Genomic DNA, 15,528 nt, shown 5'->3' with positions numbered 1-15,528 from the left:
CTTCTCCTGCCTTCAGTCTTCCCAACATCAGGGTCTTTTCCAGTGAGTTTCCAATGAGTCGACTTTAATGCTAACTGGATTCAAATCAATTTAGGAAAGCTAAGAAAATAATTGCAAAATGACAGAAAATTGCTTTGGGGTGATTAACTTTTTTGCTTTTTTCCAGCAATGTGACTGATTCCAACTGCTTGCAAGTTAGTTTTTTAGAACATGTCAGGGCAGCCAACCAGGTTCTGGACTGGGGCTGGTTTCCAAGTCTCCAGAACCCCCTGGGGCCCTCCTGGCCTAGCTGTTACTTCATGAGTGCTTTGTATCTGATGCCCATCAATTTTTTTTTATTCCTTTGTTTTTGACATGAAGTTCATATGCTTACTAGTCCACACCAAATGATAGGGCCTTTAATAATTTGTGCCCCCATAAACTGCAGCCAGCCATGCTTCTCCGTCCATGGGATTTTCCAGGCAGGAATACTGGAGTGGGCTGCCTTGTTTCCTCCAGGGGGATTTATTATTTACTTGGCTGCGCAGCATCTGAGTTGCAGCATGTGGGATCTTCCAGTTGCAGGAGGCAGAATCTTTAGCTGTGGCATGCAGACTCTTAGTTATGGCATGTGGGATCCAGTTCTCTGACCAGGGATCAAACCTGGGCTCCTGCATTGGGAGCATGAAGGCTTAGCCATTGGACCACCAGGGAAGTTCCGATGGGGCCTTTAAAGCCACAGAGAGGCACCTCTGCAAAGGGACTAACATCAGTTTGTGAACTTCGTGAGACACAGCTGGTAGGTGCTTCCTGGAGGTAACAGTAGTTGCCAGAAAGTTGGAAGGATGTGAGGCTTGGCTGCTTCACTCTCCAGCTTCACTCCTAGCCTCTCCTGAAAGGCAGGCTCAGACATTTCTTGCCCAAAGTGCAGCAGTGCGCCAGTGCCTGATGCGTGGGCTTGATGGAGTCTCCTCTCTGTTCTTACAAGTGATGGCAGCCACAGCTTGGCAGGGTGCAGACGGTGTTCTTGGGCAGCCTTGGCAGACCATGCTGTTTGGTTTTGTCAGTAAAGTTTTATTGAAACAAGGCTTGCTCATTTGCTCTGTGTCATCCATTGCTGCATTCATGTTAGAGTGGCAGAAATGAATTGCTGCATAGAGGCGGGATGGCCCACAAAGGCTAAAATACTTCTGAGTGGACCTTTACAGAAAAAGTTTGCCAACTGTTGTTGTAGGGGCAGGATTCTGTTCCCCTTTCAGTTGGCGTTAGGCAGCTAGGATCCTCTGGTGCAGGAGCGTGCACTAGATGAACCTGAAGTATATCCCCCGAGAGCTGAGGTGGCAGGCCTCCCTAAGTTGCTGTGCCCTTTACATGCCATGGTCTTATCTTTGGGATGCGTGTGTGTGTGTGTGCGCTCAGTTGCCTCAATATGTCTGACTCTTGCGACCCCATGGACTGTAGCCTGCCAGGCTCCTCTGTCCATAGGATTCTCCAGGCAAGAATACTGGAGTGGGTTGCCATGCCTTCCTCCAGGGGAGCTTCCTGACCCAGGGATGGAACCTGTGTCTCCTGTGTCTCCTGTGTCTCCTGTGTCTCCTGTGTCTCCTGCATTGGCAGGCAGATTCTTTACTGCTGAGCCACCTGGGAAGCCCAATCTTTGTGATATCACGGCTCATTCAGACATCTTGCATGCCACAGATTTCCTGAGAGAACTCAATTGTACTTTCGCTATTCTGACCAGCCAACCACTAATTTCACTATTGGAAACCAACTTCTAACCATCGTTATGCTATTTTTAAGTCCCTAATGTTGATAGAGTTAACAGAAAAACCTAGTAGTTGCCTCAGAATTGTGGGCTTCTACATGAGAGGTTAACTGACCACAATTGAAGTGTGACTTTTAGGATAACCAGCCAAAATCCAAGCATTGACAAATTATTTTAATTGTGACATTGCTTAAATGTATCCGAACATAGACATTTAAGCAATGTCATAAGCACCTAACGCTTGTAACTCCGTGTACAATAAAGTTCAAACGTGTTTACAGATTAAAAAGGAGACTATAATACCAATACATTTAAAACTGATTTTTTTATAATACCAGTATTGAGATATGATTCATATCCTGTAACATTTACCCTTGTAAAGTGTACAGTTCAGTGATTTTTAGTATGTTCATAAGCTCGGGTATTGCTCACCACTATCTAAATCCAGAGCATTGTTGTGACCTGTGAAGGAAACCTCATCAGTTCGGTTCAGTTCAGTTTAGTTGGTCAGTCGTGTCTGACTCTTTGCAACCCCATGAATTGCAGCACGCCAGGCCTCCCTGTCCATCACCAACTCCTGGAGTTCACTCAAACTCATGTCCATCGAGTCAGTGATGCCATCCAGCTGTCTCATCCTCTGTCGTCCCCTTCTCCTCCGGCCCTCAATCCCTCCCAGCATCAAAGTCTTCGAATGAGTCAGCTCTTCTCGTGAGGTGGCCAAAGTATTGGAGTTTCAGCTTCAGCATCAGTCTTTCCAAAGAACACCCAGGACTGATCTCCTTTAGGATGGACTGGTTGGACCTCCTTGCAGTCCAAGGGACTCTCAAGACTATTCTCCAACACCACAGTTCAAAAGCATCAATTCTTCGGCACTCAGCCTTCTTCACAGTCCAGCTCTCACATCCATACATGACTACTGGAAAAATCGTAGCCTTGACTAGACGGACCTTTGTTGGTAAAGTAATGTCTCTGCTTTTGAATATGCTATCTAGGTTGGTCATACTTTCCTTCCAAAGAGTAAGCGTCTTATAATTTCATGGCTGCAATCACCATCCGCAGTGATTTTGGAGCCCCCAAAAGTAAAGTCTGACACTGTTTCCACTGTTTCCCAATCTATTTGCCATGAAGTGATGGGACCAGATGCCATGATCTTAGCTTTCTGAATGTTGAGCTTTAAGTCAACTTTTTCACTCTCCTCTTTTACTTTCATCAAGAGGCTGTTTGGTTTCTCTTCACTTTCTGCCATAAGGGTGGTGTCATCTGCATATCTGAGGTTATTGATATTTCTCCCGGCAATCTTGATTCCAGCTTGTGTTTCTTCCAGCCCAGCGTTTCTCATGATGTACTCTACATATAAGTTAAATAAGCAGGGTGACAATATACAGCCTTGACGTACTCCTTTTCCTATTTGGAACCAGTCTGTTGTTCCATGTCCAGTTCTAACTGTTGCTTCGTGACCTGCATATAGGTTTTTCAAGAGGCAGGTCAGGTGGTCTGGTATTCCCATCTCTTTCAGAATTTTCCACAGTTTATTGTCATAGCCACTAGCAATACTTTCTACTCCTCTCTCCTTCCAGCCCCTGGCAACCAGGAATCTACTTTCTGCCTTATGGATTTGCCTGTTCTCGACATTATTATTATTTGCTGCACCTTGAGGTATGTGGGATCTAAGTTCCCTGACTAGGGATTGAACCCACACCCCCTGCGTTGGAAGCGTTGGGTCTTAACCACTGGATCACCAGGGAAGTCCCCCTTTTAAATTCTTGATATGTTATTTCCTTTAGTTCTTTGAATGTATTTAGGATGGAGGATTTAAATTTTAGGTCCAGCGTCTGGCCTTCCTCAAGAATAGGTTGTATTGGCTGTTGTGTGTGTTTGCTTTTCATTTTTTGGTGGAAAACCAGATATTTTAAGTGAGATACTGTGGCAATTCTTCTAAATCAGGGTAAGTCCTTCCCAGGGCTTTTTGTTGTTGCCTCTTCTCAGTATTATTGTTGCCTCTTTTGGCTTTTGTGTTGTGAGTTTCCTGCATTGACGTTGTAGAGTCTGCACCCTTCATGGGGTGTACTGGTGGAGTCCTGACCGTTAGTGGTCAGCTGGTGATCAGTGATTACCTAAAGGCTCTCAGCCAGTCGTCCTTTGGCCTTTGCTGAGGGCCTCTGAGTGTGTGTTGGGGCATGCCCTCAGTGCCTTCTCCAGCTCTGCCTTAGTCTTCACTTCTTGTTTGTGTGGAGACTCAAGATTATTAACCAGACGTGAGGAATTAGGCCCTTTCCATTCTTTCCTGAGCAGAACACAGCCCTTCTTGCGTGTGACCTTGTAAATTCCTTGGAATGTTTCAGGGCTTATCAAGGCCTCTTATGGATATCTTCTCCCATTTTTCCTTTTATGCTTTTTAGTTCACCTTTTGTGAGCTCCAAGTGATAATGTTTCTCTGGCAGATGTGGTGTTGAAAACACTTATCGCTTGTCAGCGTTTCCCTTAAATGCCCAGGCTGTAGGTCTGTGTGTAGAGAGAGCTGAGTCAGGTTATTTAAGGAGACGACCTGAGAATCCAGCTATCAAGCGAGTCACCAGGCAGATAAAATCTGACAGTCCTCTGGCTGTGGGGCATTTGGGGAGCTCCAAACCTGTTCTGTCCTCTCCTGGGCTGCTGGTTTTCATAGCGATTGTGGCTGTGATGCTGTGGGTTTCCCACGCTACTAGTACTTCAGATAGCGTAGAAGCATTGGGATTAGGACAAGTTGAAACATCACCAAGTTCACTCTTCTTGCTGAGCTTCAGTCATTGTTTTGAATAAATGCTTCTTGAATTTTTGCAAGCTTTTTTTTTAATTTTCAGGATTCTGAAAAAGTTGATTTTGAGAATTTTTGTCAATGCTCTTGTTGTTCGCATGGATGAGTGGATTTTTAGAGTTCTTTCCTCTGTCATTCCAGAAGTGCTTTCAGTTAATATCAGCTCTGCAAACTTTTTATTATTTCCACACCTACACACAGAAAATTTTTTTGTGTGCTGATATGACCTCCCCTAGTGCCTTTATTCAGTCTCAAGAGTATCTACGTTTGCTAATCTCTCCAACTGTCTATGCACTACTTATTTTTTCTTGGACTATTTTAGACTAAATCTCAGACATATCATTTTGTCCATCAGTTATTAGGTATAGATAACATGAAGGTGAATGATATTTTGCTGCAACTTTGTTACTGCTTCGAAGAGAAAGTGGCAGCAAATGTTACAGCCCAGGTGCTTCTGAAGCCAGGTCTTTGTCTGCCACGTGCCTTGGGTCCCTCATTTTTCCCACCAGTTGAATAGATCACTGAATATATCTTTCAGCCTTCACTTGGCAAGAATATATCATATTTAGTTCCCTTCTGCTCTCTTTTCCTGCTCCCCCCCGCCCCCTTTTTTTGGCTGTTGACTTAATCTCAAGCATAAATGTAAACTCAGGCTCTGAAATTCAGATTATTCAGATTCTTTTATTTGTTTTTTGCTTATCAGAAATGAAAACACCAAATGCAAAATATCTTGCTATGAATTCACAGACCCTATAATATTGCGGTAAATAAAACATTTAAATAATTCCTAGTTGTTGGTGAAAGTATGTGTGCTGGTGGATGTATTGACTGGAATAGCCTTTCAGGAAGGCCGTTTATGCTATCTGTCAAAATGGAAAATTTGACATAGGAATTCTAATAATGCATCTTACAGATTTTCTCCTGTAGCTGTGAAAAAGGTAATTCATACAAGTACGTTCATTGAAGAGTGCTTCTGGAAATAACCTAAATGGCCATTAATAGCTGTTAAATCAAAGATGTCTAAGATACACTGCTGATGGAAACAGTTAAATTGTAGAACAGTAAGATACTCTGTTAGTGAAAAAAGTGTTACATAATACCATTTCTCCCATGAGTTACACAGCCATATTTCTATCATGATCCAGTTGTATGTGAAAAAGAAATTTGCATGTATCAATCTGGCAATGCGTTTGGCTACTCTTAACAGACTAGAAATAAAAGCAACTTCGCCAAGACAGAGGTTTATTTTTCTCTCTTTAGTGCTGCCTAAAGCTAGGGCTGGCATGTTGGTGCCCTGGTGTTCCTGGGGACCAAGGCCTCTTTTTCTTAATTTTTTGGCCGCCCACATGGCATTTTCCTGACCAGGAATTGAACTTGTGCCCCCTGCATTGGAAGAGCAGAGGCCTAACCGCTGGACCACTGGGGAAGTCCCCAAGCCTCTATCTTGCTGTTTGACCATCCAAAGGAATAATTTGCACGCTCTCCCTCATGGTCCCTGATATTTACACTAGGCTTCGAGTCTTTTGGAGTCAGGAAGAATGAAGACAGATAGAAAGGCCACAATAGGACCCCTCCCAGCTGATTCAGTCCCTTTCAGCAGCTTTCCTTGAAACCCAGCACAATAGTCTGTTCATGTCTTATTGACTGGTCCTTAGTAACATGACCACACAGAGTTGTCCAAAAGAAAGAGAGCCTTAGGCTTTTATTTGGGTGGTTGTCAGGGTTTGCTAAGGAGGAAAGGGCTGATGGATGTTGTGGTGAGTGGTACGTCTGTCACTGTGTAAATATACACATAGGTGGTGGCACACAGCATCTCTGAAGGAATGGCCCAGAGCCAGTTACCAGTGGGCATTTATGAGAGCAAACGGATCTGCATTCTACCTTATACCTGTCTGTACTGTTGAATTTTTCATGAGCATACAGTATTTTACTTCCATAATAACGATAAAGAGAAATTCAGCATCAACAATGGTTTATTAAGAAATATATCTTACCATTAATAGTGTGTCATAGTTTTATTGTTAATACTTTTCTTGATAGTGGTAAAATATTGCACTAACTTGTCTACGAATGCTTTAGAAGTGAACCTAACTATCCAGACTTAGGAATACTTCTCCCAGAATAAAGTGAGATGGATGTACTTAAAGGTTTTTCATGACCTTTGTACTCTTGCATTTATATCTTGCTATCTATTCTCACTTCTCAGGTCTCCCAGCAATCATCTTTAAGAACATGTAACTGGTGATGGGCTTGGCCTTCCCTGTTGGTCCAGTGGTAAAGACTCTGTGCTCCCAACACAGGGGCCATGGGTTTGATCCCTGGTTGGGAAACTAAGACCCTGCATGCCGTGTGGCACAGCCAAACAAAACAAACCCAAGAAACAAACAAAAGCTAATGATGGGCTTGAGTGTCACTGAGAGAAATGGCTCCTTTCTCAGGTATAACTGCAGTAAGAAGTAGTGAAAAAACCTAAAGCATAAAAAAGTGTTTCACTGATATCTGTGTCTAGTTCCAGTTCAGTTCACTCAGTCGTGTCCGAGTCTTTGTGACCCCATGAACCGCAGCACGCCAGGCCTCCCTGTCCATCACCAACTCCCAGAGTCCACCCAAACCCATGTCCATTGTGTTGGTGATTCCATCCAACCATCTCATCCTCTGTTATCCCCTTCTTCTCCTGCCCTCAATCTTTCCCAGCATCAGGGTCTTCTCAAATTAGTAAGTTGTCCGCATCAGGTGGCCAGAGTATTGGAGTTTCAGCTTCAGCATCAGTCCTTTCAGTGCAATATTCAGGATTTATTTCCTTTAGGATGGACTGGTTGGATCAACTTGCAGTCCAAGGGACTCTCAAGAGTCTTCTCCAACACCACAGTTCAAAGGTATCAATTCTACGGCGCTCAGCTTTCTTTATAGTCCAACTCTCACATCCATACATGACTACTGGAAAAACCGTAGCCTTGACTAGATGGATCTGTGTTGGCAAAGTAATGTCTCTGCTTTTGAATATGCTATCTAGGTTGGTCATAACTTTCCTTCCAAGGAGCAAGCGTCTTTTAATTTCATGACTGCAGTCACCATCCGCAGTGATTTTGGAGCCCCCCCAAATAAAGTCAGCCACTGTTTCCACTGTTTCCCCATCTATTTCCCATGAAGTGATGGGACCGGATGCCATGATCTTCGTTTTCTGAATGTTGAGTTTTAAGCCAACTTTTTCACTTTCCTCTTTCACTTCCATCAAGAGGCTGTTTAGTTTCTCTTCACTTTCTGCCATAAGGGTGGTGTCATCTGCATATCTGAGGTTATTGATATTTCTCCCGGCAATCTTGATTCCAGCTTGTGTCTCTTCCAGCCCAGCGTTTCTCATGATGTACTCTGCATAGAAGTTAAATAAGCAGGGTGACAATATACAGCCTTGACGTACTCCTTTTCCTATTTGGAACCAGTCTGTTGTTTCACGTCCAGTTCTAACTATTGATTCCTGACCTGCATATAGGTTTCTCATGAGGCAAAGTCAGGTGGTCTGGTATTCCCATCTGTTTCAGAATTTTCCACAGTTTATTGTGAACCACACAGTCAAAGTCTTTGGCATAGTCAATAAAGCAGAAATAGATGCTTTTTTGGAACTCTCTCGCTTTTTCAATGATCCAGCGGATGTTGGCAATTTGATCTCTGGTTCCTCTGCCTTTTGTAAAACCAGCTTGAACATCTGGAAATTCCCGGTTCACGTATTGCTGAAGCCTGGCTTGGAGAATTTTGAGCATTACTAGCATGTGAGATGAGTGCAACTGTGTGGTAGTTTGAGCATTCTTTGGCATTGCCTTTCTTTGGGATTGGAATGAAAACTGACCTTTTCCAGTCCTGTGGCCACTGCTGAGTTTTCCAAATTTGCTGACATATTGAGTGCAGCACTTTGACAGCATCATCTTTTAGGATTTGAAACAGCTCAACTGGAATTCCATCACTTCCTCTAGCTTTCGTGGTGTTGCTTCCTAAGGCCCACGTGACTTCACATTCCAGGATGTCCAGCTGTTGATGAGTGTGAGTGATCACGTCTTTGTGATTATCTGGGTCGTGAAGATCTTTTTTGTACAGTTCTTCTGTGTATTCTTGCCACCTCTTGTTAATATCTTTTGCCTCTGTGTATTTATGTATAATCATAAGGATTTATATAGGGTGGCTTAAATCATCTGACCTTGATACATAGCTATAAAACTTTATTGACTTAAGGAGGGCTTTTGGAATTTATACATAGCAATTTTGGGAACTCTCTCACTTGGGTGATACATTTTGTGTTTTAATCAATCCATCATTTCTATAACCCCATACTGAGGACAGGCTATTATGCAGTTTTCAGGGTGCCATTTTGGGAAGGCAGTCTTCTGTACTTCTCTGCCTGGCTTCTTTAAAACAAACTACTTTTAACCAGTGTTCAGTGGTGGCTTGGAAAAAATGTGAGTGTGTGTGTGTACATTCAGCTGCTCAGGTGAATAGAAAAAGACTTCACCTTCATCAGCTTGCTCTTCACAAAGTTTGTTAGACATCCATGAGCATGGAGTATTTAGCAGTTGTCATATTACAGTCAAGAAAACGTGACATCAAAAAAAAAAAAAAAAGGAAAATTGGAAATCTTCTATACTCTGTAGGAATTAAAAATCTGTAATAAACAGTAGCAACATAGTCGAGGGTAAGTGAAGCCAAGCTCACCGTTTCTGGCTGAGGATCCCGACATTCAAGTCGGATGATAGTCATGCCCATGAGGATGTCCACACGAGGATGGGCCTCCCTGTCTGTTCTCCTAGGCGTGCAATAATTGGCCTTCAGTTTCTGGTCACAGACTTGTAGAACTGGAAAGAGACATTTAGAGCCTTTGCAGTGTTTCGTATTCTTTTTTGGATCACTGGCCCTTTTGAGAAACTTTTAAAATGTATATATCCTCCCAGCAAAGTGAGTGAGTGCATCCACATGGAAAATTTGCATGTATATTTATGGGGTTCCTGGATCATTTAAACCCATACCCTAAGTCCTCATTCAAATCAGCTTCTCAATTTATAGAGGGATACACTGGAACCTAGGCTTCCCTGGTGGCTCAGATGGTAAAAAATCCACCTGCAATGTGGGAGACCTGGGTTCGATCCCTGGGTTGGGAAGATCCCCTGGAGCAGGGAATGGCAACCCTCTCCAATTTTCTTGCCTAGAGAATCCCCATGGACAGCGGAGCCTGGCGGGCTGCAGTACATGGGGTCTCAAAGAGTCGGACACGAGTGAGCAACTAAACACACAGAAATGGGAACATAGAGAAATTGAGAGCTAAGTCTGAATCTAGCACTTTCAGACACATGAGCACGCTCCCAGCTGTGATTAGTATCCCTGAAACACAGTGTGACCAGTGTCGCGTGCGTGGTCAGCATCCCACGGAGTACCCTGTCTCTCCCAAAGAAAACATATTGTAGCAAGAGACCCTAGTCAGTGAGAAGGATGAAAAGACTGAAAAATAGAATCGGTGACGATTCCCTCAACTGCTGGTAAAAGCTAAGGCCCTGTGGCTCGGGGATCCTTGCGATCTAGAAATAGTAGAAAGGGGAAGAGGGTGTGTTTTGTGTGCGTATCAGGTGTGTGGCGGACGTCACCCTCTGGTGGTTTTGGGGCTGTATGTTCCACCCAGCTTGTCTCTCCAGCCTCATCACACAGCCCTCTCCCTTTCGCTCTCTGCTGAAGCTTTGGCAGCCCCCGGCCCCCTCCCCAAGCTCAGGTTCTCCCTTCACACTCTGTCCTTTCTCTTCGTGTACTGCCCGGAGTGTCTGTATCTGTTGCAGACCAGGTATCTAGGATAGAGTGGTACCGCCCAGGCTGCCCAGTGACGGCAGACGTTGCAAAATGTGCATTTGTGGTCACACTGGTTAGTGTTTTTAGTAGAATCAGAGGGATCTGACTGTCCTGTTTCCTTTTACACTTGTTCTGAATGATTATCATATGGTACAGTTGGTGTTTTTCTCCTCCTCTTCCTTGGCAGCATCTCTTCGGCAGTCCACAACCGTCCTCTGTCCAGCTCTGGGTCTCCTTTGGCCGGAAGCCCATGCGAGCAGCCCAGTTTGTCACAAGACATCCTATTAATGTGAGTGGGGTCCGCGGTGGGTGGGGGGGAGTGCTGCTGTCCTCAGGCAGAGGTCAGGGGGAGGGGGATGGGGGAGGATATTCGATGGAAGCTCCCTGGAGTCACTTTCTAGACTAGTCTCTATGCTTTGGGCATCTTGGTCTGTTTTTCCCCTCCTCATTTGTTGAAGTGGAGCTGAATGGGAGCCTTAATTTGCTTGAAGTGGAGAAGGATTGGCAGAGAGGTTTGGAGCCAGAGTCAATGGGCTCAGTGTGCCCATGCTGAAGGAATGGAAAGGCAGGGACAGCAGCCGTTATTCATTAAGTACCTGCTGTGTTGCTCATAGATGGCGAGGTTCCATAAGGGGACAGGATTGGAGTCTCACCCTTTTAGAAACAGATGGGTTGGAGGGTCCAAGAACAGAGCAGAGGAAGAAGCCATGTACAGTCAAAGGCCTGACTGTGCAGCGTGTGCCAGGACATAGAGAACCATAGGAAAGGTCAGTGTGAGCAGGGTCATCGGAGAAGTGACCGTGGGGAGGAGGTGGCACTTGAAGGCCTTGATGCCAGCGCCTCGTGTGATGGAGGATTAGTAGCTCAGAGGAGTATGTGATGGAGAACTTGTTTGTTAGTTCTTTGCTTTCTCTGGGTTCTGCCTTCCTGTAGTCATCTTAGAGGAAATGAGAGGGAAGGAAATGCACATTAATTTGCATTATGCTTTGTAGTAATGATAAGGAGACACCATTACGTAAAAGTGATTTCTAGGTCGTTTTTTGGAGTTCAAGGCCCATTCTTATTTTGTGCCCCATCTGCTGATAAGGGGTCTGCTCCAGCCAGAGGACAGCCTCAAGGTCTCTAAAGATAGTCAGCCAAGCTTCTTTCCCAAGACTGGGAAGCTCTCGTGGGCTCCAAGACTGCCCTCTTCCCTGGGACACTGAGAAGCCCTTGCTTGTGTGTGCAAAGGGACCTTCCACAGGGCATATGTGTTTTTTTTTGACTTGTGTCTTTTTCATTTTTTGATGCCAAAGGAATATTACATCGCGGACGCCTCCGAGGACCAGGTGTTTGTGTGTGTCAGTCACAGTAACAACCGCACCAACCTGTATATCTCGGAGGCAGACGGGCTGAAGTTCTCACTGTCCTTGGAGAACGTGCTCTATTACAGCCCAGCAGGGGCAGGCAGTGACACCTTGGTGAGGTAAGGAGACCGGTAGGCAGGGCCACTTCCTGCTTTCTTACCCGGCACGACCTCTCGTTGGGTGGTTTTCAGCATCCCCTGAACATTTGGACTCCCCTGGGGGTGGTTTCAGAAGCCCCAGTGATTACTGGTTCACCTTCCCAGACAGTACTTTTTTTATCCGGTTTGAGGTGTGACAGGCACTTGAGGATCTTGTTTAATTTTTAAAACAACTTTAACTGGTTCGGTTTTCTCTGCACTGGGTCTCTGTTGCTGCTGGTGGGCTTTCTCCAGTTGCGGAGGGTGGGGGCTCCTCTCTAGTTGCAGCGCATGGACTTCTCACTGCAGTGGCTTTCCCTTGTTTCGGAGCACCGGCTCTAGAGCCTGGGCTCAGTAGTTGCGGCTAGAGGGCTGTAGAGCACACGCTCAGTAGCGGTGGTGCACGGGCTTAATTGCCCCGAGGCATGTGGGATCGTCCCAGACCAGGGGTCGAACCTGTGTCTCCTGCATTGGCAGGAGGGTTCTTAACCACTGGCCCACCATGGAGGTCCCCACATGTTTATGTGGTGCAGAGGCTGAGCACTGCTGTGCTGGGTGACTCAGGATCACTGCCACCGTGTCAGCCGCTCCTTTGGGGTTCCTTCATTCAGTTACCTGGTTTTGTGATCTCAGACCCAGTAGGAAAGAGCACTGGCAAAACGTCATCCCCACCTGTGGGCCAGTTGGCATGTGTGTCTACAAGGCCCTTCCTCCACGTGACTCTGGTTAATTAACATCATTATTCTCCCCCCGGTAATTGCAAGGTATTGTTCTGTGGTATCTGTGGGAAAGTCCTTTATCAGTACGTCACCTGCCTGGAGTGGTCCTGCTGTAACAGTGTTCTCAGGGCCATGAAGGAGTCTGGGACAGGGAAGGGGTGGATGCCATGCCATGTGGGTGGCACTGTGATCCATCAGTGGCGCGAGGTCATTTACTCTCGTTTGTCTGTGACAGACCACTCTTGTGTGCGTCTCAATGTGATTAAGACTGCTCTCTGCTCTTGGGAAGAGCCAGCTGGCAGAACTGGCTGGTCTGCAGTGAGGTCTGGCTTGATCACCGTGAACCTCAGGTCAGAGGGCATGTCCTTGCTGCCCGCTGTCCCTCTTCAAGTTGCTGGGTCATTCAGCAAGGATGCTGCTGTTCAGTGCCTGGTGGCTTTGCATGTACAGCCGTGCAAGTATTGTGTATCCAGCAAGGAAAACTTGGAACAAGCTCCCTCATCCATGGAGCTTTTGTTCTAATTGTGGGAAGACAAAATAGAAACAAATACGTGCTCTGCCGATAATGCTGAGTGCGGAGAAGAAAAAAAAAGTGAGATAAGAGGACAGTGGGTTACCAGGGCATTGCTTTGTATTGCTTTTGTATGGAAGGCTGTTCTAGGAGAATGATGTTTGAGCAGGTGCCTGAGTTACACAGGAGAGGGAGCCGGGCACATAACCTGGGGAGGAGGCTTGCAGGTGGAGGAACAGTGGGCACAGGGGCTCTGGGGTGGGACTTGAGTGGTTTAAGAGCAGTGTGGAGGCCAGGGTGGATCAACCAGCTGATGGATGGGAGAGAGCATCCCTAAGACACAGGAACCAAGAAAGCAGGGTTTAGATTGTACAGGGCCCTCAAGGGCATAGCAGGATCTTTTTTTTTTTTTTTTTTTTCCTCTTAAGCATGATGGAGGGTTTTGACCAGAAGCTGGATATCACTTGATTTAACCTGTTACATTTTTTGGACACCACTTTAAAAAATGTGAATTGAATTATGTAAAGAAAAGTGCATAAAACATAAATGGGCAGTATTATAGATTATTTTCAGTGGATACTCATGTGACTTATCTTTTAAAGAAGCCATGCTACATGCTGTGTGGAAATCAGACAGCAGACTTGCAAACTGGGAGATCCAGCTGTGAGATCACTGCCGAAATCCGGGCCAGTGGAGGTTGAGGTTGGCGGGACCTGGAGTGGTAGCCGTGGAGATGATGGAAATGGTCAGAGGCTTCCTGATGGCTCAGACAGTAAAAGACCCACCTGTAATGCAGAAGACGTGGATTTGATCCCTGGGTTGGAAAGATTCCCCTGCAGGAGGGAATGGCTACCCCCTCTAGTATTCTTGCCTGGAGATTTCCATGGGCAGAGGAGCCTGGAGGGCTACAGTCCATAGGGTCGCATAGGAGCGAGTATCACTTTCGTTTTGACCCATTTGCTGATGCATTTGACTGATGGATTGGACATGGGGTTTGCGAGAAGGAGGGGAAGTCAGGGACCCACCACTGCTTGGCTGGAGCAACCGGCACAGTGATGGTTTCAGACTGTCCAGGAGGGCTGGGCGAGTTCCCATCTGAGGATGCCTATTAGATACCAAGTCGAGAACTTTCTGTGGGCTCTGGTACACTTTTCCACACCCTATTTCTTCTCCTTTGGAGGTGCTGTCATCTTTTACTCCTTAGCTTTGTTTCCCAGCGTAGACTCAGAGGTTGTTTATTATTCAGTGTCTTGCAGTGTGTTATAAACCATCCCTTCTGTGATTCATCCTCAGGTTGTTCTGGTTTGGTCAGTCACTGCCTCCTCAGGCTGGCCCCCAGTGGCTTTCTTTTATTTTTAATGATTTATTGAAGTGAAACTCTCATAACGTAAACTTATCCGTTTTAAAGTAAACAACTCAGTGCAACATAGCACATTTACAGTGCTGTGCAACCACCAACCTTACCGAATTCCCAAACATTTACATTTTTCCCAAAGAAAATCACTTAACTGTTCAGTAATTTCTCTCCCCTAAGCCCCTGGCAGTCATCAGGCTGCTTTCTGTCTCTATGAATTTGCCTTTTCTGGCTATTTCATATAAATAGAATCATACTGTAACACCTGACCTTTGTGTCTAGTTCGCTTTGGGTAGTGTTTTCAGATTTTATCCATGTGTAACGTACGCCATTCCTTTGTAGCAGTGAGCAATAGTCGCCTTCAGTTCAGTTCAGTTCAGTCTCTCAGTCGTGTCTGACTCTTTGCAACCCCGTGGACTGCAGCATGCCAGGCTCCCTGTCCATCACTAACTCCTGGAATTACTCAAATTAAAGTCCATTGAGTTGGTGATGCCATCTAACCATCTCATCCTCTGTCGTCCCCTTCTCCTCCTGCCTTCAATCTTTCCCAGCATCCGGATCTTTTCCAGTGAGTCAGTTCTCTACATGTGGCCAAAGTATTGGAGCTTCAGCTTTAGCATCAGTCCTTCCAATGAACACGCAGGACTGATCTCCTTTAGGATGGACTGGTTGGATCTCCTTGCAGTCCAAGGGACTCTCAAGAGTCTTCTCCAACACCACAGTTCAAAAGCATCAGTTCTTCAGCGCTCAGCTTTCTTTATAGCCCAACTCTCACATCCGTACATGACCACTGGAAAACCCATAGCTTTGACTAGACAGACCTTTGTTGGCAAAGTAACGTCTCTGCTTTTAAATATGCTGTCTAGGTTGGTCATAACTTTTCTTCCAAGGAGCAAGTGTCTTTTAATTTCATGACTGCAGTCACCATCCACAGTGATTTTGGAGCCCCCCAAAATAAAGTCAGCCACTGTTTCCATTGTTTCCCCATCTACTTGCCCTGAAGTGATGGGACCGGATGCCATGATCTTAGTTTTCTGAATGTTGAGTTTTAAGCCAACTTTTTCACTCTCTTCTTTCACTTTCATCAAGAGGCATTTTAGTTC

The 15,528-nt window shown here is 45.5% G+C and overlaps 1 protein-coding gene across 2 annotated transcripts in view; it reads left to right on the top strand.

The window, feature by feature from the left end:
* The window catches only part of SORL1 (sortilin related receptor 1), a 166,365-nt gene that overhangs the window by 43,127 nt on the left and 107,710 nt on the right, over positions 1-15,528 (top strand). For both annotated transcript variants that reach the window (XM_018059638.1, XM_018059640.1), the window contains exons 7-8: positions 10,546-10,647; positions 11,654-11,823. In XM_018059638.1, coding sequence (XP_017915127.1) covers positions 10,546-10,647; positions 11,654-11,823 — 272 coding nt within the window. The remainder of the gene's footprint in view (positions 1-10,545; positions 10,648-11,653; positions 11,824-15,528) is intronic.

Source organism: Capra hircus, chromosome 15 (genome assembly GCF_001704415.2).
Source record: "Capra hircus breed San Clemente chromosome 15, ASM170441v1, whole genome shotgun sequence".
Classification (NCBI taxonomy): Eukaryota; Metazoa; Chordata; class Mammalia; order Artiodactyla; family Bovidae; genus Capra; species Capra hircus.
Note: the sequence above shows the minus strand (reverse complement) of the source record. Positions and strands in the feature narration are given on the sequence as shown.